This window comes from Natator depressus, chromosome 16 (genome assembly GCF_965152275.1).
Source record: "Natator depressus isolate rNatDep1 chromosome 16, rNatDep2.hap1, whole genome shotgun sequence".
Taxonomy (NCBI): domain Eukaryota; kingdom Metazoa; phylum Chordata; order Testudines; family Cheloniidae; genus Natator; species Natator depressus.
Window position 1 is genome coordinate 10,739,000 of NC_134249.1, and position 25,476 is coordinate 10,764,475.

At 49.7% G+C, this 25,476-nt stretch overlaps 1 protein-coding gene across 2 annotated transcripts in view; it reads right to left on the reverse strand.

The window, feature by feature from the left end:
• The window catches only part of ASTN2 (astrotactin 2), a 589,627-nt gene that overhangs the window by 401,013 nt on the left and 163,138 nt on the right, over positions 1–25,476 (reverse strand). For both annotated transcript variants that reach the window (XM_074973795.1, XM_074973796.1), the window contains exon 4: positions 14,855–15,004. In XM_074973795.1, coding sequence (XP_074829896.1) covers positions 14,855–15,004 — 150 coding nt within the window. The remainder of the gene's footprint in view (positions 1–14,854; positions 15,005–25,476) is intronic.

Below are 25,476 nucleotides of genomic sequence, written 5' to 3' on the forward strand. Positions count from 1 at the left end.
AAAATTAAAAGAAAAGAGACCTCTAGGGGTTGACGGTGGCCCTCTGAACTGCCATTAAAATATTTTACTGCTTTAAAACCCCCTTTATTCTATGCAGAAGTACAATTTCCACACTTCTTGGCAAGGGTCCAGCAAATGAAAGTGCACTTTCTGCCCTGTAAAATTCTTAATCACCGCGATGAGTGGGAGGGGGAGAGAGCTGGGGAAATGCACGGAACGGACAGCCCTGGAGACCGGTGTCTGTCGATCAGCAGAGCACGTAGGCACAGACAGTAGCAGTGCCAGCTTCACCCCCATAGTCTCACCAACGTGCCTCTGCCCTTGGTCACTTGGCCCGTTCAGACCTTAGCCTCTGCTGAGACTGCCAATAAGGAGGAGGAGGTGGAGGGCAATATATTGTGAAGAGAACACTCCCCAGCTAGGAACTAAATCAACTCATCTCACATTGGAACCCAACAGCCTTCAGATAGGAACAAGTCTGGTCTCCACCAGCCTAGGTTGCATTCAGACCATGGATGCAATGCAAAAGACCAGGAATCCCATTCAATCAATCCATTAAGCCATCTAGTCCCTCCAGGAGAGGATGCTGTGTCAAGTCCGCCCACAGTCCGGGGCCGAGAATGGGCCCCGCTCCTTAAAGGGGAGATGACAAAGCCAGCCCTCCGCTGCGGCCACACTGCTGGCCGTTTGGAAGCGGACCCCCGGACAATGCAGAACTGGCACCTTGGGGCTTGCTGCACCTCTAAGAGTTTGCTGTATCAATAAGGGAATATGACCTATTAGTCATTCCTTCCCTGGTGCAGCGGGAATGGGTTTGAACACAGGTGTCCAGACAAACACAACCATCCATCCATCCAGCTCCTCTCACCCTCAAAGTGCATAGCATGAGACGCCAGTGTCATCACATGGTTGCAGATTAGGGATCCTCCCAGGACTCAGCTTGCTGAGGGCACCTCCAAAATCCTGAAAGCAGCCCACAGGCAGGAAAGGGCTGAGGGTATGCAAGTGGAGGGTGGCAAGCTCTCAAAAGCAGGTGGCTTGAAAGCTGAGTATGGGCACTGGTCTCAAAAGCTCCAAGACAACCCAGAAGGCACCAGGAGCGATTAAGGGTGCTGCAATGATTCTTGCCACGGCGAACGGTGCCTGCTGCTTGGTATTTTTTACCGAGTGTGTGATTTAGGGCACTAAAGTGCAGCCGTTAATTACCTGCAGCTAGGTGAATATTTCCACTAAAGTCCTAAAAGATAGCAAATGATTGGAACGTGTTAACGCAACGGTAAAGGATTATCAGCATGTGGAAATGGCTATATAAACTGCTCCGAGGCTTCCTGCCACCTGTGCTCATGGCAACAAGGCAGAGGGCTTTAAACAATACCCTGTGACCAAGAACATAGATCGTCAAAGCGGGCGAGCCATATCGCCTTCCTGCCACGTCCTAATCACTGTTAGCACCTAGCATCTGATTTCCACACAGCGGATTAATGCCAGACTACAAGGGCATGCCGTCAGGGAATGCCATTGCAAACTACCAGGCTAGTCGACAAGGGCCAGCATTTACCCTGGGGAAAGAGCAGGGCACTTTGAGATGAAGGCTGCTTGAGAGAGCCATGTGCGAAAAGTCAGCAAGGAAACCTGAACGCCTGTGGAGCTCATGAGGTTACAGGTCCCATCCCAAGCTTGAAACTTAGCCCAGGGACATCAGAGTGTTTGCCCAGGGTCACAGAGAGTGCCTGGGCCGATGCGTGGGTCTGAGCGAGGGTTCTGCCAGCTTCCCTGCTCCTTGTGGAGCTCAAACCAGGTGAGACTCTGCAGCTTCGATTCAGAGTGAGATTCAAAACTCAGGGCAGCGAGAACCCATGCAGATGGGAATGGAAGCACACATAAACCCTAGTTATCTGACCAACAGTCTCTATGGCTACATCTCCACCACAGCACTTATGGCCGTGCAGCTGAGCCACTGCAGTGCTTGTGGGGGGGACGCTCTATGCCGACAGGAGAGAGCTCTCTCGTTAATTTAATAACTCTTGCCTCCACCAGAGGCAGTAGCTACATTGGTGGGAGAAGCTCTCTCACCAACATAGCGCTGTCTTCACCAAAGTTTAGATCAGTATAACTTACGGCGCTCAGGGGTGTGGATTATTCACGTCCCTGAGCAACTTAAGTTATACCAAAGTAACCTGTAGTGTAGACAAGGTCTCCCACCTCTACTGCTTGGGCCATTCTCTGTGTTGAGGAGTAAATGCCGTAGCAAAGCCCAAGCAATCCAAGGTTTTAGGGCTTGCAGGAAAGGAATACAAGCCCGGTTGTGTTCCTTTTGCAGCCACATCCCGAAAGGGGTTAACATGCTCTCCACGCTCTTCGCTGGGAAATGGACTGACCAGCAAGCTTCACAGCCAGAAGCCATCTCCGCCCCCTTCAGTAGCTTTTCACATGTTTGTGGGTTGCATCTCTGTGATGGATGGTGCTGACATGTAAAATTACTCAGGCTGAGTGTCTTCAGCGAGCCGGTGACAGCATTTGCTGATTACCTAAAACTGTATAAATATGGGACTTGGGAGACCCACGTCAGGGTCCCTAGGCTGGAAAAGAAATGCCTCCCCCAGCCCACCCAGGAAGGGCAAATGTTAGCCAGCTGGCAACAGCTAAGCAAGAGAGAGAGAGATGTCTCTGCAATTCCTTTCTGATCTGCCTAAAACTTCAAGGATGGAGTGGAAATTTACCTTCCCGGTAACTCAGCAGTTCCAGGTTTCCCATCACAACACACTCCCAGATACAAGTCTGGGTGAAGTCAGTTGACATCATCTGTAGGAAAGCAAAATCTTAGCACAGCTGAAACTTCACATAAACCTGACTTCACACTCCAAGCCACCTGGGGAGATGTTTGGGTTTTGTTTTGTTTTTAAATTGGCCCCAAAGTCTTGCTCTGAGTAGCTCAAGATTTGGGATCTCTTCCCTCGGTTGACCAACACGGCTACACCAACACTGCATACTATATTGTCCCTGTTTTTCTTGCATACCCCCAATCTTGCCAGCCTCTCTCCCCCCCCCCCATCATCATTCTTTTTTGACAGGGACAGTGGGCTGCCCCAGGCAGATGAGACAGATCGTTGCATATGAGCTGGATTTATCTGAGCACAAGCAGCTGACAGAGTGAGAACAGGAAGCACCTGATTAAAGACAAAACAGTCGCCCCTCGTCAGCGATTCCTTTATTTCTCTTAAACGGGGAGGGGACAGACAGACAGGGACTGCAGAGTAATAGAAACAAGATTATAATCACTGCAACCAATTACAAAGCAGAATAAATCACTTGGAAAAAAGCGTCCAATATGCAAAATTCTCCATTGATAAGGTTCATCCGGCACTCAGCAGCACACATGTGATGATGCAGGGAGTTACTGGGAATGGCATCATCTTGGCTCATGGCTCCAAACACAATGTGTCACAAGAAAATTCCCATTCGTGATGTGAGTGCAGCCATGGTTAGCAGACATCAGGTACCCAGAATTCCCTCAGAGCTCAGCCTCCCCTGTTCATCTCGGCACCGAGCTCCACCATCTCTTTCCTCACCTTGCAGCCCATCAAAGCCTCACACTCCCACTTGCATGCCACCCGCTACAACTGGAACTCCCTCTCTCTGCACCCCAGAAGGTCTCCCCACCCTCATCTTTTCTTCCAGGCCCTTCCTTCCATCCTGATTTTCCTGTGAAGCCTGTAACTGCCACAAATCCACGTCATCCCACAACCTCAAAAATTCACACCCCCCCCCAAGAATTCAGGCTGAGGCTTTTAAAAGAGCCTAAGGGAGTTAGGCACCCAAAACCCTTTGAACTTTGACAGGAGTTGACCACTAATTCCCTTCAGCTTCTTTGGAAGTCCCAGCCTGAAGCTGCTTTGCGGCAGAGCCATCCCCTGGATCCTGCAGGGTGTCAGTGCTGCTTCTCCATTTAGGCTGTGCGCTCCTCAGGGCCTAAGTTCCCTCTAAGCTTCGCGGCCGTGCAGCAGCCTATCAAGGGCAATGCAGGCGCTCAGGGATGTGGTGGGGAGGCATGAAGGTGCCAGCTTCTCCTGCAGCTCTGGCCCCCAGACCTGCTACGGCCCGGGAGAGGCAGGGAGAGACGCTCTCCCCCAGCTCCGGAGCTGCCGCAGCCAGGGAGAAGCACCTCTCCCCGCCAGCCCAGGTGCAGCTGTGGTGAGAGAGGGCTGGGGGAGTCCACTCTCCCCACTGCGGCCCGGGACAGCCTGCACGCCAAACCCCTCATCCCCAGCCCCAGCCCAGAGCCCGCATCCCCAGCTGGAGTCCTCCCCTCCTCCTGCCCAACCCTCTGCCCCCTCTTGCACCCTGAACCCCTCATCCCCAGCCCAGAGCCCACACCCCCCAGCCAGAGCCCTCACCTCCTTGCACCCCAACCCTCTGCCCAAGCCCTGAGCCCTGCACCCCTCATCCTCAGCCCGGAGTCCGCACTCCCAACCAGAGCCCTCACCCCCCACCTACCTCCCAACCCTCTGCCCCAGCCCTAAGCCCCACACACACACACACACACACTTTGAACCCTTTGGCCCCACCCTACATCAACTCCATATTGGTGCACATAACAAAATTCATTCTGCACATGCATGGGAAAAATTAGAGGGAACATTGCTCAGGGCAGGGACCACATGTTCCCTGGTGCCTCACACAGCACCTGTTGGGACTTAGCTAATGGTGCGGCCTCATGTCCCACCTGTCTATTAACTACATTGCAAGCCCCCCTTGGTGGCCCTCATGTACCCCCAGGGCCTGGGTGGCGTTTGGAAAGAAGAGTCCAGACTGCGCTTTAATTTTTAAAATGCCTGGGGAGGGGGGGAAGATGCATTCTGGTTGGGCTGTTTGTTTTTTAAAGCCTGCCTCCTGGGGGGAAGAGCATAGAGCAGCAAGCCACCCCCAACGCACACACTCCACCACCTCCTTCACAACAAAGGCTCCTCGCAATACTCTAGCACCAGCTGTCCTCCCCCCTCAGGAGCTTTCTTGGCCAGGTGCTACCCAGACCAATATTAAATTACTGTGAACCACATCAGCCGCAGCGGCCAGGGATGGAGAAAGATGGAGAGAAAAAGAACGAACAAACTGACTGTCTTGGATTAGATCTCCCTGCAACCCAGGTACTAACAGACTTTGCAGACACCCACTGAGTTCAAGGCACAATCCATTGATCATCTTTATTTAAAGCATGAGGACCTAATCCAGCCCCGGCAGAAGCAGATGCCTCACCCTAGGGTACTTCCAGGGGAATCCCCCCACTTACACAGGAGCTACATTCAATTTTACAATTTGGGTCCTGTTAATTATTAAACCAGGCCAATAAAACAGCAGGATTGCAGGGTTGCAGAAGTCCCCTAGTTGCATGGAAACCTGGAAGCAGCCCTGCTGAAATCCTCCTCAGGAGCCAGAAGTCTCAATAAAGGTGCTTTTATCTCTAATCCTGTTTGCAGATTTACAAGCTCATTAATTCACTGAAACTGATCTCAGCTCAGGGACAAGCAGGGCAGGGTTTCTTGCTGTTTTTGAATGAGATATTAATGTAGATGGTGAATGAGGGAGGGGTCTTGAGGAAAAAACAAGATGTCATGTAATCAAAGACTGTATAATATAATATGCAGATGCACAAGGGCGCTGAATTAGAGCTTCATGGGCAACCACAGTACTGACATATCCTCGATTCTGAATGTTTGACTTTGCAACCTTACCATTCTTTTTAACATAGTTTGCATGTGTAATTTGCTAGGTTTTAAAACAAGCAAACTGCAGGGGGAACCTAATTGCATCATGTGGCAACACATGGACACCCACATGGGTTATCAGATGGGTTGGTAGGTTTAGACCCACCATTTGGGCTAATGAACTGCTAGCAGTAGAAGGTCATCCTCTATGAGGACCAGCACTAGAAGGGGATGAGACACACTTTGCCAGTGGGTTTCAGATATTTGCCAACAGCTGAAGAATGGGGAGACTCAGGGATTGTGGGTTCCAATCCACATTCTGTGCTCCAGTTGTCATAGAACCCTCCATCCAATGGCCACCAAGCCTGACCCCAACTGACCCATCCCCTCCAGCCTGTCCCAGTCCTTTGTCTCCCTCCTGGCTTTTCGTCCCCGGCTCCTCACCTAGCTAGTCTCACTCAGGCTCCTTGTCCAATCTCAGGCTCCCCTCCCCCTGCACCCATTCCTCCTAATCTCCTTACCCCAGCCAGTCCCAATCTCTTCCTGCCCACCTGCAGCAACTCCCAGTTCCAGTTCACCCCCAGGCTCCTTGTCCCAGTCTATTCCCTCCAGTCTGGCTCTTGTCCCCTCTGCATTTGAGGCAGACTGCTTCCTCCATGTTTCCTGGGTGCCGGCAGAGGGAACAGGCTGATTTAGAAATTCCAACCCCTGACTCCACACAAACAGACCGACGAGGCTTCCCCAACGCATTGCGCTCTGCAGTACGTCCAGTCCTGCTTTGGTGGGGATGGGAAGCCAAGGGGGGTTAGTTACCTGGAGAAGCAGGTACTCGAGGGAAGCAGGCTTGAGAAAGCTGCAATGCTCCTTTCATTTCCTTCTGGGTTTCCAATTTCCCCTCCTAGCCGGTGCACCAGTAACTTCTGGTAAATTATGGTGCAGTAGAGACCTCTAGATGCATTAAGACAACCCTGATCAACAGTAAATTATCTGCTGGGCAGCAGGATCTATTAATCACTTATTTATTTTAAAAAGGAAAGATGCTCATTGAACCTCTTTATTTACCTTTGGCAGTTTAGATAACCACCATATTTCAGTGCTGGCTTTTATCCACCAACAGCTTTATGTTCAGAGGCTGGAATCCCTTAGCTGCCTTAAGCAGCTTTCACTTTGATTTGTTTTTTGTTAGATTGTCAGTTCTCATGCCTTAAAAAACCTTCTGACCCGTTCTGCTGTTTTTAACCATCTGTCCCAATAGAGGGCGCCATACACCCCTATTTGAATATTGTCACCCAATCCAAAAGGCATATTTTCCTGTCTCCCAGTCCTGTGCTCTAACCACTACGTCACGCTCCTTCCCTGCAGGGGTCGTTGAGTTCCACGTTTCAGCTGCACTCCAAGTACAGTCTCTATCCTCAAATCACCCGCTGTGTTTCCAGGTGAATATGGCATTCTTCATTTCCTGTTTTAAACCACTGTAGAGGAGATGGGTGTCTTCTGTTAACTGCAGCTGCTGTGCTCCACCCCAGAGCAGGCTGCATTTCAGTAGAAGGTGAATCTAAATGGGCATCATGGGTACCCAGCACTTCCTGGGAACACAGTCCATAGTTGGCAAAGGGCGTTGGAATACACTGTGTTGAAAGGTGCCATACAAATGTAAAGTAAAAATGGAGCTGGCTGGAAAAGCAAGAGAAGGGGAATGATCGTACTGGAGCATTGATAGCGCGACCACCTACACAGGCAGCCTAAAAAGGTGGAGCTAGGCGAACCCAGCCAGAGGCTGATCCAATTAGGATATTGATTAACAGATGCCCTTCAAATAGACACTATAGACTAATAATCAAACACATTGGAGCTTTACACCTAGATGTAAACATTATATTTTTGTATTCCTATTTAAACAATAGTCACAGGGGTCCATCCTACTTACCAACCACTGTCATTGAAAAATGTGACCTAGGAATGTAACCTGATTAACTCCCCCCACATTCCAACCCTCAGAACCCTTTGTCAGCTTCTTATTCATCTCAGCAGTGAGACTCATCTCTGTGGCTGTAACTAGAGTTGTGCAAATAACTGATCTTTTCAGTTTGCGGGGGGGGGGGGGGGGGGGGGATAGATAGTGGACAAAAATTGTTTCAGTTTTACCCCAAACAATTTAAAAAAAAAAAAAAAAAAAACTGATGAACCAAAAAGTTGGGCAGGAGGAATCTGTATGTTGAATGAAACATTTGATTTTGAGCCTGTTGTGAGTTTTGGGGTTTTTTTACATTTTTAAACACACTTGAAGGAAATTTCAAAATGAAAAGCGCTTTTGAATAAAAAAAAATTAGAAACATTTCAAAAATGCTGAAATGAAATGTTTCGATTTCTCCCCGCCCCCCCCCCCAAATTTGGAGTTTTACTTGGCACCCCCTTAACACAATTTGGAAAATTCACAAAATGTTCTGATCGACCGAAGTCTGCATTGTTCTCTGGAAAAAATAACCACAAAAAACCACCACCACGAACTATGCCCAGCTCTAGTTATAACCTGCCATGGATTTGCCTCAGATGACCCCTCAAGACCCAGGCTTTACTCAACTCCCCTTTGTTCTTTCTCCCAACCAACAGTACAAATACTTAGCTTTTACACAACCTCTTCAGTCCACAGCGCTCAAAGCACTTTACAAAAGAAGGTTAAGAGCATTACCTCTGTTTTATAGATGGGGAAACTGAGGCACAGAAATTTAAATGATTTGCCCAAGGTCACACAGCAGGACAGTAACAGAGCTGGTCATAGCATATAGGTCTCCTATCTCCTAGCACATTGCCCTGTTCATTAGGCCACACGCCCGATGCACAAGAGCCTTCTCTCCTGCAAATACACTACTTAGAACAGCCTCCCTGTAACCTGTCTGTCTAGCCAGCTCCCCACCCACAAACCTCAGCCAAGGGGTCCTTCCCCTATCCTGCCCCCTTCTGTGCCCACACCTCTATTAACTCTAAATGTGTGACACTTGATAGAAGTGTTTCGGAAGAGAGTTTGTAGGAAAGTGGTATTGTTCAAAATAAAGTTAGGTTATACTATAAAGGAAAAGACTTTTTTTTTTTTTAAGTAAATGTTCTCAGAGACATATGACCTTCCCCATAGCTGTTAGAAACACTTAGCGAAAAATCAGATACAATGGCAACCATTTAAAAGCAGTTAGTGTGGGGAAGCAAAGCCAGGGAGGTTTATTTGCAATTTGTTTTTTCTTGAGTGGGATGGTGGTGGTTTGTTGCTGAATTTTTTACAGCCAGGTGCTCAGAGGTTCTCAGGGAAAAAGGCAGTCCTTCTGCCACTAGCAGTTCCTGCAGAGAGAGAACTCCAGCTGCAGGACTCTGATGAGGTTAAGCATTAATTAAATCAAACTGCGAGAAAATAATTACACACACACATCCGTCAGGCCAAGCTGACACTACCCAGTAACAAAGCTGGATGCAAACTCCATCAGCGGAATTGTCATGCGGCTGTTAAAAGGAAATAAATGCATCCCAAACGGACAATTTCATTTAGGGGAAGAAAAAAAAAATTGGATTGCAAAGGATTAATGAGGCAAAGGGTTTGTGTTGGCAAATGCATGCAAAATGCAAACATAGTGAGTGGTGATATCATCATTTAACCTTAATGTTCAATAGTGTTCCAATCGCTAACGCACCAGAGGAGCAATTAAACGCAAGCCATAAAAACAAAAAACTTCCAAAATGGGAGAGGAGCTGAGAAATGAATAGAAAAAGACATGCCTGGTTGCAGCAGCATCACAGAGCTCCTGGCCAAGGTTTCCACAAACAACTAGGTGCATGAAGTTTTCGGGAGTTCAATTTGAGGTGCCATAAAGGGGTTTGATTTTCCATGGGTGAGTGCTAAGCTCTTTACTGAAAATCAGGCCTCTTAAAGGCGTCTCAAGATGGGCTCAAGATCACTCATCACTTTTGAAAATCACGGGTGGGGGGGGCGGGGAGAGGGGGATTACATTCTGAATATCTAAGGCAGCATGCTACTGAACCTACTAGCATCCCTATTGAACCCGAGAGCATGTGCCGTGATGAGAGGGAGGGCTTAGGGTGACTATGCAGCATGGAGATGACCTGGAGGAAATGAAGTCACAGAAGAAGGTGAGAGCACAGGTGATAAGGTCTGCATTTGCTCCTCCCTGGAGGAGAAAAGAAAGCATCCAAGAGAGTTACCCATTGGAGTCAGACAAGAAGGCACTAGGAGACATTCTATACAAAGCCCTTCCCATGAAAGGAGAGTCTCAGAAGAACACTCTGCTTCCCACCCAAAGATCGCAAAGCACCTCCTTAATACCCACGAATTAAGCCCCAAAGCACCCTTCTGAGAGAAGCATCATTCTGCCTTTATGGATGGGACAACCGAGTGAGTTGTCCAAGGTCACAGAGCATCAGTGACCATCGTAATAGAACTCAGTAGCCCCTACTCCCAGCCCCTAATCTCATCTCTGACCACATTTTCCATGCACCTCTCTCCTCTTTTAGCTGTTATGGCCTTGTTCTGCGGACCCCATTTCCGAATGGATTTTATCCTTCCTGCCGAGGAGAGCTCTCCCTATGGAATGGCTCAGCTTGGTCCCCAAGAATCCTCCACCCTAACGAATGAGACACAGGGAGACAGATGCGGAGGGCACACACAGAGAACAAATCCCACCTACCCACAGTGAACTGAGCCAGCCCCTCAAGGAGTGGAGAGCAGGGGAGAGTCTGAAGACCGACATGGTTTTCTGAACAACCCATGCTGACACGCACAGAGGCACAAGTACCAGGCATATTCCTGGGTACTGCTGGCCTAGAAAGGTCCCCTTTTAAACAGCAGAGAGGTTTATGCCTCTAGCCTGGTACTCTAGCCCATCTCGGTGTCACCAGGAGAAATTAAACTCAAGCTCAGGAAGACATCCAGAGGACTGGTTCACCTTTCCTCCCCACCTTTCCCCCGTCACCTGGCACCACCTGAGACCAGACTCCCCTCCAAGATATGGGCTTGTGAGGACCTGTTTTGCACTGCTGGGCCAAGCACTGCCTGCTGCTGAAATAAGAAACCCAACATATTTCAGATGTGCACCCAAACGCCCTGAAGGAGACAGACACTTTCAGGAAAGCAAAATACTATGAAAAGCACATCAGGGAAGATTTATCGACAAAGCAGCTGTGAGCTCCGGTTCCAAATCAGCCTGCTTTTCACAGGCTAGCTTAAGCCAGAGGCAGCAGGACTAATGAGAGAAAAGCCCTACACCAGACTCCTCTAGAGAAGATTGAGTTTGGGGGTAAGGGGCGCTGTGACACTGATGGAGCCATCAATTACTGGAGAGACAAAACCAAGGTTCTGACCACACGTGGTCATGGCAATTTTTACAGGAGTAGGGCTTTGATTCCGCATGGCTCAGGTCTCTCTCCATAGAGGATTGTGAAGGTTTCCTGGTGGGAGTGTGAGGAGATGTTACTACGGGAGGTAGCATGAGTGGGTCCTGAACTGGAAAAGCAAAGAGGAAGGGTTCAGTTTCAAAACCCCTGCCAAGGCCAAGATCACAAACATGTCCCACTCTCCAGTGTCCATCATGCCCCAGCACGAGCATTCAGAAGGCACATGTCTGGGAAAGAGGGGTGGATGAGGGAACCGAACAGTCCAGAGGAGGATTATTTGTTCCCTTTGAGGGGAGCGCGAATGGAAGAGTCTGGGAGATCTCAAGCTAATGCCTGCTGGGCATTTCTCCCACATTGCTCTAGCAGGCCCAACAGCCGTCAAGTCGCAAGAACGGCCAACTACCAGACCATCTGCGTGGGAGGTTACTAGTTCGGGAGGGCTGCCGGGGTTTTCACTAGGAGTAACGTGGGGAGATTAAGAAAAGGAAGCATTCGGCTGAATACAAGGAACATTTTCTTAAAGGCAAACAGTGTTAGGCTGCTGACATCTCTTCACGAGTCCCAGGTGGTCAGATGGTCACAGGGCAGTGGAGAGCCATTAGAAAGTGGGTGACAGTTTATCCAGGAGATCTGGATTCAGGGACCTCGCTCCTGGGCTAATGGGTGCTGGGAAAGTTTCTCCATCCCAGGGTTCTGAGCAGCACTTTAGGTTGGTTGAGGAACACCTCTGGCCACCCAAAGACCAGCACTGGTGGAGAGCATTGCTAGCTTTGCTCAGCTGCTGGGGTGACTAGAAAATGTCTCCCAATCAAGGGCTTTAAAGGAGAGAAAAGGTAATGTTTGGTGGAGGAGAGGAATCTCACAGGGCAGCCTGTCTGACCCCAAAGTCACCCACCTTCACCTTTCTCTGAAATACAGAGATGCATATTTGAGTAACCACAACAGACTAACCAAATAATTTAAACAAGTTAAAGAGTCAGAATATTTTCTTCACACTAAGTGAATAATTTATGGCCAGAGATATAATAATAATAATAATAACAATAATAATAAAAAAAGCCCTCTCCAGTCATCTACCACAGGAAAATGTACCCAGAATAAAAGATCACATTTCAGGCTCATAAATAAATGAAAAACAAAACCCACAGTAAACAGAGAGGAAAGCGTTTTTCCCCAGGCTTCCCAACATTGCTGCAGAAACAGCCATGCAGCCGACCCGCACTGCTCTAGGCACCAACATGAAAAGCATACCATAGCTGCTTAAATCGAGGGAAGGTTCTCTGCGTCAAAGTCATAAAATGACCCCCCCTCTCCCTGCCATCCACCAGCATGGTTCGAACCCTGGAACCTCAGAACCAAGCCACACATTTCAACTATGTGAGTTAAAAGAGGAACTCCTTTAGCTGGCAGCACGGGCAGGCTATTATCCTCTGTGCAAACTAGCCACTGGAGGGGGACATAAATACTTTGAGAGTGTTACACTAAGCAGCACAAGCTGAGTTAGGCAGTATGGGAGCTGGAGAGCCACAGAGATTTTTCCATGTCCAGCAGGCTAAGTAAAGAACCCCCTTTACATTCATTACCGCCCAGCCGGTCTCTTCTCCTCTGTAGGGGAATTACAGAGCGGCGGGCACGGTGTGGCGGGAGTGCTGTACTGTGCAGGGTTGATGTATGGCTGGGCAGGAAGCAGAGACACTAGAAAGGTGTGGGAGGGAGGGCTAGAGGAGGAAGTTCGGAGCACTGAGGTCTTAATGGCCAGTAGGAATGACAGGCCCAGGATCTCTTCGCTGCGGAGTCACCTTCTCCAGAAAGGCTGAAGGCCCCCATGGCGAGGCAAGTGGGTTAATGAAGCGCAAGGACGCCATGTGTTCTCTGCATGGTGCCAGAACGCCAGCTGCAAATGAGACCATGCTGCCCATTGCACCCTGCAGAGCCTGAAGGGGAAGCCAGACAGCAAACAACATCCCTGACAGTTTCAGAGTCACAGCAGGTCTGGCCCGCCGGGACCGGTGCAGAGCACGTGTTTCAGCATGGCCTGTACAAGCCAACCTGGAACTCTGGGTAATTACTTGGGGGGCAGCCTGCTCTGAAGAGCGTATTGCTCCAGTACCCAAAGTAGCTAGATTACAGCTAGCTCAGGGACGTCTGCGCAAGCTGCAATCACACGGGGTAACTGCAGTACCGGTAGGAGCCAGGAATCCTTTGAAGCACCATGGGAATTGGAGCGGGGTTCTGGGATCTGGAGACATGAGGTTAAGAACAGAGCGGGCTGAGAACTTCGGACAACTTGTTGGGGGGTTTTTTGGTGGGAAAATGCTGATCCATCTAAACCAAAATTTTTCTGCAGGCCAGGGTCCATTTTGAAGGATTTCTTACATGAAAAAACCTGAAGTTTCAAAACTGTCCTAATGTTTGTTTTTATATTTTCTAAATGAAAACTGACAGTTTTCTGGTTCAAAATGATGTTTGGTTTGGAAATTGTAGCAAATTATATATATTTAAAAACAAAAACATTTAAATGGTTGAAGTTGAAACAAAGTGTTTCAAACTTATTGAAACAAAACATTTCAATGGACCAGAGCCAAAGTTTTATTCGGATTTTTGGTTTGCAAAAATTTGAGATTTTGACATTTCATTCCAAGTTAGTAAACAGCCAGATGTTAATGCACAAAGGGCCATGTGACTTCTCTGGGCATTAATGTTCTGCCACTGGGTTATTAGCAGCTGGGCACCAACTGTATGTGTGGTAATGTACAAGGCCCACACTGCAGAGTAACCAGGAACCTACATCAGTGCTACACAATACCCACAATGAAGAGCAACATCGCCCCCTGCTGCTGAGTATAACCCTACCCCCTACTGACAAGTTCTAAGAGCAGGATCACAACCAGTCAAAATCTAGAACATTTTGTGCAGGGGTGTGGGGGGCATGACAAAAACAGTGCCACAAACCAAACCATACTATCAGGCCATGTTGTATTATTCTTTGAAATCCATATAAACATGCTACATTGTACATGATAATTCTCACACCATTATTCTAAAATAAAACAATCAAAAACTTTCCCCCAGTCTGTCTGAAGCCATCTCCCCAGCTAATCTAGTCCAGTGGAGCTATGTGGCATGTCCCTATTTTTCCCCCTTTATTTCTCTAGGTCAAAGATTGGCAATTGTGCAACACAGAGGAAATCCGAGGATGTGAATTTTGGGTGATCAGAAATCCATTTTGCCCCCAAACAGCAAAAAGATTTGCACAAAATCTGAATTTCATTTACCTACAACTCCCGTTCCTCCACCCAGCTAGGTCCATGGGGATCATAACTTTAAGGACTAACATTATAGGCCTAATCCTGAGAGGGGCTAGGTGCCCTCAGCTTCTGCCAACTTCAAGAGTTGAAAGTGCTCATTGAGTTGGAAGGGACATTCAGCATCAATCAGGATCAGGCCCAGAATGAAACAGATTTGGGACATGGGCCAACCCCATTCACAAGCACCACCACCCAACTGCCTGTTACAATCGGAGGCACATCCTCTTAAGGCACTGCATCTCCTCCATCAAGCTATGGAGGGACTTTGTGACACCTCTAAGTTTACGTGGTCAAGTGAGCAGAGAGCCCCAGCAGAGCCCTGTGCAGCAAGTCCCAGCTTGCCACAGGCTCGTGCTTTGGCCTCTGGGAAGCAACGGCCTCCGTACTCATGACCGGTTCAATGGTACAGGAGAAGGAAGTGTGACATCACCCCAAAGGGGGGTTTCCTACCTCGGGGTCTGCTCCTGCGTTTCCGCCTCCCCATCGACGTGCTGCGCAGGGCCGGCTGGAGCTGGCCGATCTCAATGGGCGTGTTGGTGCGGAAACTCTCCTTGAACTTCTGCATCAGGGACTCCACCGTCTCCTGCGTCGCCTCAGCGGCTACAATGTGGGCAAGGGGGTGAAGGTTAAAAGACGTGTGGACATCGAGCGCTGAGGCGCTTCCTAAACCTTGCTGGCCACTGCGGCACCCGCCCACCCAGAGCCGTGCAGGCCCGAGGCAGTGGGTAGCACTGGTCATTTGGAAACAAAGGCTCAGGTCTGTCAAGTCACCTCACGCCAGACAGGCGAGCAGGGCTTCCCAATGCAGACAAGGGGCATGAGACTGAAACCCTTTCAGTCATTTCAGGCCATTCATTGCACTTCTCAGGCACACACCTGCATTGGGAGCGTCCTGCAGCCACATTCCCCAGCAGGGCTGCAAGACACTTCCAATGTGCCTGACTCCAGAGGGTGTGCCTGCTGCAAAGGAATAGCTCGTGCCCCTGTCGGGGCCCAACCAATTCTGCAGGAGGGATGTCATCATGGCCCCACCTTCTACCCACCTATTTTGGGAGTGCCGTTAAGTTCCTGGAGGATAGGTCCATCAATGGCTATTAGCCAGGATGGGCAGGGATGGTGTCCCTAACCTCTGCCAGGGGATCAGCAACAGGGGATGGATCTCTTGATGCTTACATGTTCTGTTCATTCCCTCTTAAGCACCTGGCATTGACCACGGTCAGAAGACAGGATACTGGGATAAAGGGACCTTTGGTCTGACCCAGTGTGGCCGTTCTTAAGTTTAGTACCAACCTTGTGGAGTCCTGGCATTCCCCTGAGCACAAGGACCAGATTGTACCTATCCCATGACCAGAGGAGCACAGGGCAGGGAAAGTGTCTTTGTGCTACCCTCCCCACTTGCCCTCACCTAGTGCTGAGCACAATCCTGCCTTATGTTTGTAGGTGTCCTTACACTCTCCTATACCATGAACTCTTCGAACACTGGCCATTGATAGTACAGCCATAGGAAACCCTGAGTGAGACTGCACTTTCCCGAGCTCAGCCTAGGGAATTTCCAGCTGAACCGAAGATGTGCAAGCTTTTCCAAAAGAACCAGGGCCTAGTTACACATAAAGCCGGGGCTGATTTATGGGGTTGCAAAACGATGAGAGGTTCACAGCTTCAAGCCAGGTGGAACACAGGGATTTTGCCCAAGTTTCACATTGAGGTTCTAGGTTCATTTGAACTGAGGCTCACGAGGTACCAGCACATTCAGATCCCAGCTAGGCATGCTTGTGCAGCAAATCCAAACCCAAAGCCAAGTTCTGTACATTTTCTACTGGCTCACCAGGAGTAACAATGGCTTCCCAAGCCTAACAGCTGCAGCTACCAGCACCTAACCCCAGCAGAAACTCCCCTCCTTCCAAATTCCATCGGGGAGCAACAGCAGCTGACCGTGGAAAATGGGGCCCTGCCATGGCACACGCCGAGGGAACATTTCTCCGTATTTAAAGGACCTTTGCCTTTAAACCCACACCTAAGAAGCTGCAATGAAAAGAAATTAGAATTGCTCCATCTAATGCACCAGCAAGCCAGGCCTGCAGAGAAGCGGGCAAGTACGGGAAATAATGCAACCACAAGCACACAAGCATGCTGAATTCCAGTACCAAGCCAGCCTTATGCAGGCCTCTTCAAAGGCTACAGTCACCCAGGTTTGGGCAAGTTGTTTGTTCCCTGATATTTCCACAAATATAATACTGGCCTCTGCTCCTGCATCCATTTTGAATTTCACATCATCGTCTTGTTATCAGTTCCACAAGCCATCCAAACCCCGGGGTTCTGGCCTGCTTTGGAGTTGGCACAGGTCACCAGCCCTAGGAATAAACTGCCCATAGACCACTCCCATGCAGGACATTTTCCTTGCCCTCTTGTAGACACTTGGGGGGCTCCTTTGCATTAAAGGCTTCACCACCACCCTTGCCATCTGCTGGGCAACTCACTGGGCCATGCACACATCCACAGGGTTGGCTCACCTCACCCAAGCCCCGATTGGCTCACTTTTTAGGCTTTGTTTCGGTCATTCCTAGCGTTGCGTTCTTCCATTCGCTAAGACGCGCAATACAGTCTCTATCGTAGTGCCCCTTCTCATGGTCTGGATTTGGACGCTCACTGCCTCTCCTGCGTGGCAAACGGCTGGGCTAATGCCAGGCAGAGGCCCTTCTCCTAGAACAGCTCTGCCAATCAAACGTCATATCCTGACCCGCAGCACCCCGAATCCCTCTTTCACGACCCCCCCCCAGCTCTGCCGATCCCCGCCTTTCTGCATCCACGGCCAGCATTGTGTCCATGCTCCTCTCCTAAGCAGAGGCTCCCAGTCGTGCTGCGTTCTGCTGAAGGATGCAGTGGTTTGCCACTGTGGACAAATGTCAGCTGGGGAAGTGGACTGGCAAAACTCATTCGAGCTAGTGCTTTCGAGTTTATACTGCCCATCCAGGATTAAAAGGCTAATGCATTAACCCGCTGCTCTTTCCCGGCGCGGAGATACATCAGATATGTATTTTAATTGGAAATACTCTGGCACCTGGGGAGCTTGGGCTCTGTAACAGCCATGGGCCGTGGACTCCAATTCGCTTGCCAGCATGAGGCAGAGTCCATTTTAACAGGGAACAGGAGGTCCCGTGACAGATCCCATGACAGATCCGTTGAGCCATGCGTGTCTGCACAGGCAACCACAATGTGTTCAAGGAGCAGAGGACAATTCCCCAGGAAGCAAGAGCTTGTGAGTGGAGAATGTGGGCAGGAGGGAGTGGAGGAAGAGGGAAAGAGGACAGGAAAAAGGGAGGGTCTGGGAGTGATTGGGAAGGAGATATAGCGTCTGGGCACTTTCATTCCAGTCCAGTGTCGCGACAGGTCCCTCTCTCCTGGGCTCGGATGTAATCAGGGGCTGCTCTGCCCTTCCTTTGCTGGCAGTATAATTTTACACTCAGTGGGGTGACAGCGCTGTTCCTAATACCGTTAGCTGCTGGACATGTTGATGATTCCCTGTTCCTTTGAAGGGGTTTCACCAGAGCCAGAGATAATGCACCTGAATCTTCCAAATACCAACTTCTAAAGAGTTCCCATTCCGGAGCAGGCTTATCAGTGCAGACAGCCACGGCTCCGGGATGGGATGAGACCCAGGCAGGAGCTGCTGTCTCCAAGGGAGGTGGGATTGCCCATCAGCAAGCAGCCCCAGCATTAGAGCTCCGAGACATCAGTCTGGATAGAAAGGATGTGTCTGTTACAGGCCAGTGCTGGGCTGTTAATACAAGCAAGCGGCCACACCAGCACACAAGCCCTTCCCTTGCTTTGACTCCCAAGAACCCTGATGAGGAGCCCCGAGCCAGGCCTGTAGTAACAGACAACGCAGACACGGTGACCCTCCCTCCCCACCGATGTTATCCTATCACAGGGAAACCTGCTTTCATGCCCTCCCTCCCCCAAAGGCAGCGCTCCATCTATGTGGGCCTTCCACCAAGGTTTCCAGCACAAGTCTGTTTAAGCTGTGCTGAAAGGCTCTCTCCTTTGCAAGACCCCCCCATTGGCTCCAGCCGCTGAGGTACCACAGTTGAAGATGCCCGACATCAGCAAACCCTCGAAGCATCTCCCCTGTGTTCCAGGGGTTGCCCCCACCAGCTGCATGCTCAGTGCTGTCCATCTGAGCAGAAATCTGTATGGACATGGGCTAGCTGCACCATAACTGGACAGCCTCACATCCCTCTCCAGGGCCCTGAAGAGGGTTTGGTTGAACGTAGGAGGCCTTTTCCAACTCCTGTCTGGAAGCTGCAGGACTCTCTTGCAAGCAGCAGCAGACGAGCTGTGAAGGGTTACCCACACACACACTCACTCAAAGGCAGCATCCCACTAGCCTGGGAGGAAAGCTCTCACACCTGGATGCACAACAGGTATTGCACCACGGTGCTGCATCAAATACAATTTAAAAGGAGACGGCATCAAGGAGCAATGATGCAATAGGTCAGAGTGGAGATGGCTTCGGGCTCCCCTTTCAAGGGACCCCTAAGAGGCACTGCTCTGCTGAGGTGTTTGTGAGAGTACGGGGGAAGGGACTGTGCCCATTTCCAGGGGCATGGGCCAGGGAGAGGCACTGCAGGTGGGTAATACCCGGTGGGAATACACAGGCCACAGCAAAGTGAAGGGGCAGGATATTATCCTGCTTTCCCAAGTGACTCAGTTCCTTGCTCTGAGTTCTCACCTCCTCTTGCAGCTGCCTGGGGACAGAGACTGTTGCAGCAAGGCTTCCCTGTGAACAGAGGGCAATTTCTTCGAACCTTGGGGCTGTGTAATATGTAACATGTGCGAGTAGTACAGCGATCTTAGGAACTACGTGAAGAAAGCTTATTTCCTGGAAGGAGGCCGGGCAAGAGATTAGAGGGGGTTTAGATTAGACATGAGAGGGAATCTTCAACTAGCTAAGTATTGTAGAGGTCATGGCCCTTCCATGTCCTTTGTTCAGCTGACAGGCATGATCAGTGAGGCCGTGATTGTGCCCTATCTAGGCACTGTACAGGCGCATCAGTCCAGAAGCATCTGTTTGAACGTCTGTCATTGGAGCGGCTGCCGAGCGCAGGGAGGTGTTATCCTCACAGAAGGAAAATCCCAGCTGTCGGCTATTTGCAAAGTGACCCTCCCCCCGCCCCCGCCCCATTCACTCATTTGTCTGGGTCTGAGAGGTTGGAGGGGGAAGAATCCCAGTGCTCAAAGATCCTCTCCACTCTGGTATCTTGCACATTTCAAGTAGCAAGCAGGCAGCCAGGCTCTCCCCCCGACACACACACCCCGAGGCACTGCAAGGCAAAGCAATTGCTTGTGTGGGCTCAACAGATGGAGTTTGATCTAAGTAGTGTGGCAGACCAAAAAACAACAACAAAAACCACCCTCTAATTGAGAAGTGAGGGATTGTTGCACTTAATCTGAATAAATCAACCAGGCTCCTTCGCTCGCTGCCGGCAGAGATGAAGGGAGGGCAGATGAGGCTAGCGAGGCCAAGTGGCACGGCAGAGTGGACCAGTGCCAGGATACATGCCCCCGCCCTTTTCCGGGGACACCCACACAGGAGTTTGGGCTCACCCACAACCCCCCTCACAAACTTCACACAGGCTTGTATGTGTGATGGCCACTATCCTGGCTATCACACCTGGGACTGAACTGGGGACCCCCAGAGCGAAAAGCATGAGTCTCCACAGCTTGAGCTAAAGACTCCAGCGAGCTCTGTAACTCTCATGTACCAGGCCCCAGGGGTACACGCCATGCTGACCAGAGGACAACTATTCAGTCAGACGCCATGCACATCGCACACACAAGCTAGGAACAGGGCTGTCAATGAAGCAACATCGGTGCAGACATAAAAAGGAGTTAGAGTTATAACAGGGGCCGTGCAAGCATCATCTCCTCTGGACTTAAGAATATAGGCCTGCTGCAGCACCTCCGTGTTCAGTCCTTGGATCCCATGCAGCTCTGTCTGGGCATTTCAATTCTGACCTGCGTGACCTCCGTTATTCTTGTCCTGCCCATCTCGACAAGACCAGCCCAGTGACGCATCACTCACTATAGTCACAGGCCTCTCCTGACAATTCTCAGTGTTGGCCACATTAGTTTTAGAATTAAAACCACTGTTCACTAAGTCTGCCAGTTCAAGCCCCCCACACCCTCCTCCTGAATTCTTCTATCAGCTCCGTTCCATTTCTGGTTTCCAAGGTGAATGGGACCGTCCTAGAGACATTATGTAGCATGTACCCCCCCATGCTCGCTACCCCTGATGGTTCACAGGCCTAGCCAAGATGTTGAGCTTGTATCCATCTGTAACTCCTGGCAATTTAGAGACAACCACAGGCATCAATGGGAATTACAGACATTTATGACAATCTAGTCCACCTCACTAAAGAACCTCTATGCTGTAAACCCAACTCCCAGACAGGTCAAGTCAAGGCCCTACTGTTGAGTCCAGCCTTTCTACACCATCATCTCATCTCCTTTGTTGGCTGCTTCCAGTCTTTAGGGCTGATCTTCCTAAAGGAGGTTAGCAGTTCCTTCTACATACCCATCTCCTCTTCATTCTCCCTCAAGGCTATATTGCAAATGATTTACCCTCCTTCGGGTTACCCCACTCCCACACGGGCCTCACGGGGAACAGTCCACCGCCGTACCCTTTTCTCCAGAGAATGCATTCTACGTTTCCCTCCGCTGGCAGAAGGCTCAGCGAGAAGAAAGGTTATTTGGTGACGGGAAAAACAAAAAAAACAAAAGAAAAATGCTGAAAAAAAACACCCCTGACAGAATGAAACAGCTGGGCCTTGGGCAAAAATGCCATGTGACTGAGACAAGAAAGGGGCCAAATTCATCCCCAGTGGAAACTCCAGAGCAGCCAGTAGAGGTCCACCAGGATTTCATTTGACTCAACGTGTTTAACAAATTACAACCCATGCACAGGATTAATTTACAACCTTGCAGCCAGCAGAGCATGATAGTTGCACTCCGGGAGGGGTGCGGGGGGAGCCCACTCCCCACGTTACCGGAGCCAAAGGAAAATATGGTTTGCACCATTCCTGGCTATGCCGCAGTCACCTCCGCATACGGCTGAGTCCATTAACTTGATGGCAGGGACATCGCACACCTGTCACTTATTAATGAAAACATAAATAATCCTTCCAGACTAATGGGAATTCTTTCCGCTAAATCCAGCCCTTCTGCAGATCCTGAGGGTAAAGCAAAGAGAAGGGTGCTTTCAAACACACCCCCAGGCTCACACTGAGATGATGCATGCGCACACACCCCTGCCTCTCCAATACACGGATCCAGAGACATGGTCAAAGGCCCAGAACAAGGTTCAAACACCTTCAAAATCCCTTGGACGTGCAGCCGCCATTGGCTGGCTGGCAGGACAGTGGCCGCGAGGCAGGATTTGGAAGGAGCAATATTCCAGGCGCCTTTGCACTCTCTTTGCCTGGATTCTGCTATTGAACCCTCAACAGTGCCGCGATGCCTTATGGTCTTTTGGGGACACAGGGATGTCTCACGCAGTGCACTGTGGGGGACTGTCCTCAGTCATCCATTGAGGGTACCCAGTGGGGGGACTCTTTCACTGGCTGGTACGTGCCCTCCCACCCCCCATGGCTGAGCATGGCCCAGCAGTATCTTCAGCTGGCACCCCATCGACAGCTACTCAAGAGCCTGGGGTGGTTTGCCCCCTTTCCATGACTCAGCTCTCTGGCCAGGTCACTTATAGTCCTGACCTTGCCAGGGTAAGAGTCAATAAAGAGAGAGCCTAATGACCTTCTCCCCAGACGTCAGCCCCACCTTTATCCCCGATAGTCCTTGTCCCCTTGCATCAGGGGGTTTTTACATCCCCTCCCTTGGGGTTATTAGGGAAACCCAGGCCCTCCCTCTACTCTGGGTTCCAGCCCACAGACTCTGTATTAAGCATCCATGGTCTGTTACTGCCATTTCCCTGGGCCACTTCCTACCTTCATCTGCCTCCACGCCCCCCTTTCACAGAGCGACGCCTTCCAGAGCTTTCTGCCTCAAGATTCTGGCTCCTTCTGCCACTCCCTCCCAGTCTGTGGCTGATGCAGGGTCCCCTCTGGCTCCCTGCAGGCTAGGGCTCCTGCCACTGTCTCCCAAAGTGCCTTTCCCGGGTACCTCTCCTGCTCTGCTGTTCCCTGGGAGCATGTCTCCTTAGGAGCCTCCTCTCTCTGGGAGCACCTTCCCCGAACTGGGTTCTGGTGCAGGTGTTCATTAGCCAATTGGCTGCCACCCAGCCAGGTAGGCAGTTAATTATTTCCAGGTGAGCTGAGATGGGCTCATCCTCCTTAAAGAAGCTCATCAACATATAGGCTGGGCTCCGACTCCCCTGTCCCATGACATCCCCCCCCCCCCCCGCCCCTGAACTCCCAAGCAGAGTTAAGTGCATCTCAGGCACTCTGTAAAGTCATTGCATTGGGTCCCCTGGATGCAATGCCCCTGAGTCAATATGAAACTGCCCCAGGACTGCCCCTGAGCTGTTGAGCCACAGACACATGGGTGGGGGAGGAGGGGGCAGGGATTCAGAAAGTATGTCGGGGGGAAGGGTAATGTCTGGAGAGGGAGATCAGAGACATTTTGGACGGATGATTCCTGTTGAACAGGAGTGAGGGAATCCGTGATGTGCCCTAGACAAAAGGGGAGGAAGTCCCAGTTACCTTAGGGTTGGCAGCGTTCAAACAGCAGAGCTCTTTGTTTCTAACAACTAAGGCCTGTACAGTACACAGAGCAGCGGCCCAGGGGGCAGATCCAGCCTCTGGAGACGCTATTTGGCAGCCTGTCAGAGCCAGGCCAAGCCTGGGCCATGGACAGGCCGGCACTCTCCTGCATTCTTACAGTGCACAACTGCTGCATGGCACCAACCACTCTGGGTCTGGCATGAAAGGGAGCAGCCTGAGTTTCAACAAATGAATGAATGGAAGCCACTGGGTAGACACTAAGGACATCCACTGACTTCCTCCAGCCTTGCTTGAAAGGTAATTTTAACTAACAAAACTGGGAAATAGGAGTCAGGACTCCTGGGTTCTATGCCTCACTTTTCCACTGATCTGCTATGTCAGCTGGACAAGACGATTTCTCTGTGCCTCAATTTTCAGTGTGTAAAACAGAGCTGTGAATCTTAATAGCTCAAGAGCTGCCAACTCTCGTGGTTTTCTCATGCATTTTGTGATATTTGATGTTTTTCTTAAGGCTGCAGGTCCTGGCATAGTGAGAATCTGTTTTGTTTTTAAAGTAAGATTTTAGCTTCATGGTTGCAGAAAATAGCTTTAAAATGACCCAAGTGAAGTTCCTAGGCTCAGAAACTAGAAGGTAAAGGAAAAGACCCAAAATATGTTTTGGGGGTTTTTTTAAACAAAGCTCCTGATTTGCAGGCTAAACCTGTGATTTCTGAGTGCTTGGAGTTAGCAGTGCTGCTTGTAACACTCCAAAAGCCTTGGAGAGAAGGTGCTATAGCATGGCACAATATCATTAGTAAAGCTGGTCAAAAAATGTCAACTAAGCAGTTTTCGGAAAGTGCTTTGACATAATCAAAATGTTTCCTGGGAATATGCTGAATTCAACTACATTTTTGATAAAAAAAAAGTTTGGAAACATTTGAAATCAAAATGGAGTATTTTGTTTTCACTTACTTGTTTCTTTCTGACTCATATTTATATTTATTTATGCTATTTAATAATTAATGTAATTCACTTGCATGCATTACGTTTACAATCACATATGTGCAAGTATATTTAATATCTCTCTCTATATATACACACTGTGTTTAACGTATATTATATTGTGACATTATTAAAATGTTTCATATTGCTGTCAAGCCAAGAGCGGTTGGGGAGGGGGGAGAAGCGGCTCGGATACACTTAATGAAGCCACACCAGGTGCATAAGTATAGTTGGTTTTATTGCTAAAATACAATAAGCTTTTCAGCCTTTACGCGTTACTAAATACGTGCTATTCAGCAACCAACCAAGCAAGCAAGCAAGCAAGCATCAATGCTTACGCCCCTTCCTGCTACGGACAGTCCCGGACCCTCCAGCCCTATCCTTGAGGGCTCGTAGCAGGCGCTGCTGTAGCATGAGGAATTTCTGGACACCCACAAGCCCAGGGTCCGCAGGTGAGACTGTTTGTCTAAAGCAATTTGCATAGCCGTTTATTATTTTTTTTAAGGGGGGGGAGGTGTATATCCACAAGCAGGCTCTGGCAAGAAACACGACTGTTTTCTATTTTCACACTTAACCTTTTTAGGCCCTCCTTATTTCTTGTCTTGTTTATTTAGTTGAGTGGCTGCAAGCCAGCCCGGCCGGTTAAAGCCAGTTCACTACTAGCTCCCCCCGAACCATTCTGTAACAACAGGCCAAGGTAACTTGCGGTCAGCCCCAACAATTGCAAAGGTCGTTCAGAAATTTCCAAAACAAAATATTTCAGAATTTCAATTACATGACATATTTCAAGAATTGGACTTTTTGTCCCTGTCAAACTGTCAGGAGTGGCTCACAAGAGAGAGTACCAACCTCGGGGCAGACTGTGAAGAAGCAGGGCACAAACCCCAAACGGTTATGAGTTCTAGGCTTAGATTTCACCAACCAAGTATCAAGTGTGAGTTCCTCAAGCACTGTAACAGCCTTAACATGGAGTAACAGACAGTCTCCTTGGGCACCCCAGTCTATGTTGGCACGCAGGTAAGCTGCCTTTGTGATGGATGGTCCCTTACAGCAAAAATAGCAATAATATTCAGGTTACTCCCAATCCCAAAGGACCAGTCATCAGGGGAGAGGGATAGCTCAGTGGTTTGAGCATGGGCCTGCTAAACCCAGGGTTGTGAGCTCAATCCTTGAGGGGGCCATTTAGGGATCGGGGGCAAAAATTGGGGATTAGTCCTGCTTTGAGCAGGGGGTGGGACTAGATGACTGCCTGAGGTCCCTTCCAACCCTCATATTCTATGATTTACCCCAGGTCAATTGTACCTTAGATCCCTATATCAACACTTGCAACAAAGGTCTGTGCCCTTTAGCTGGGGATCC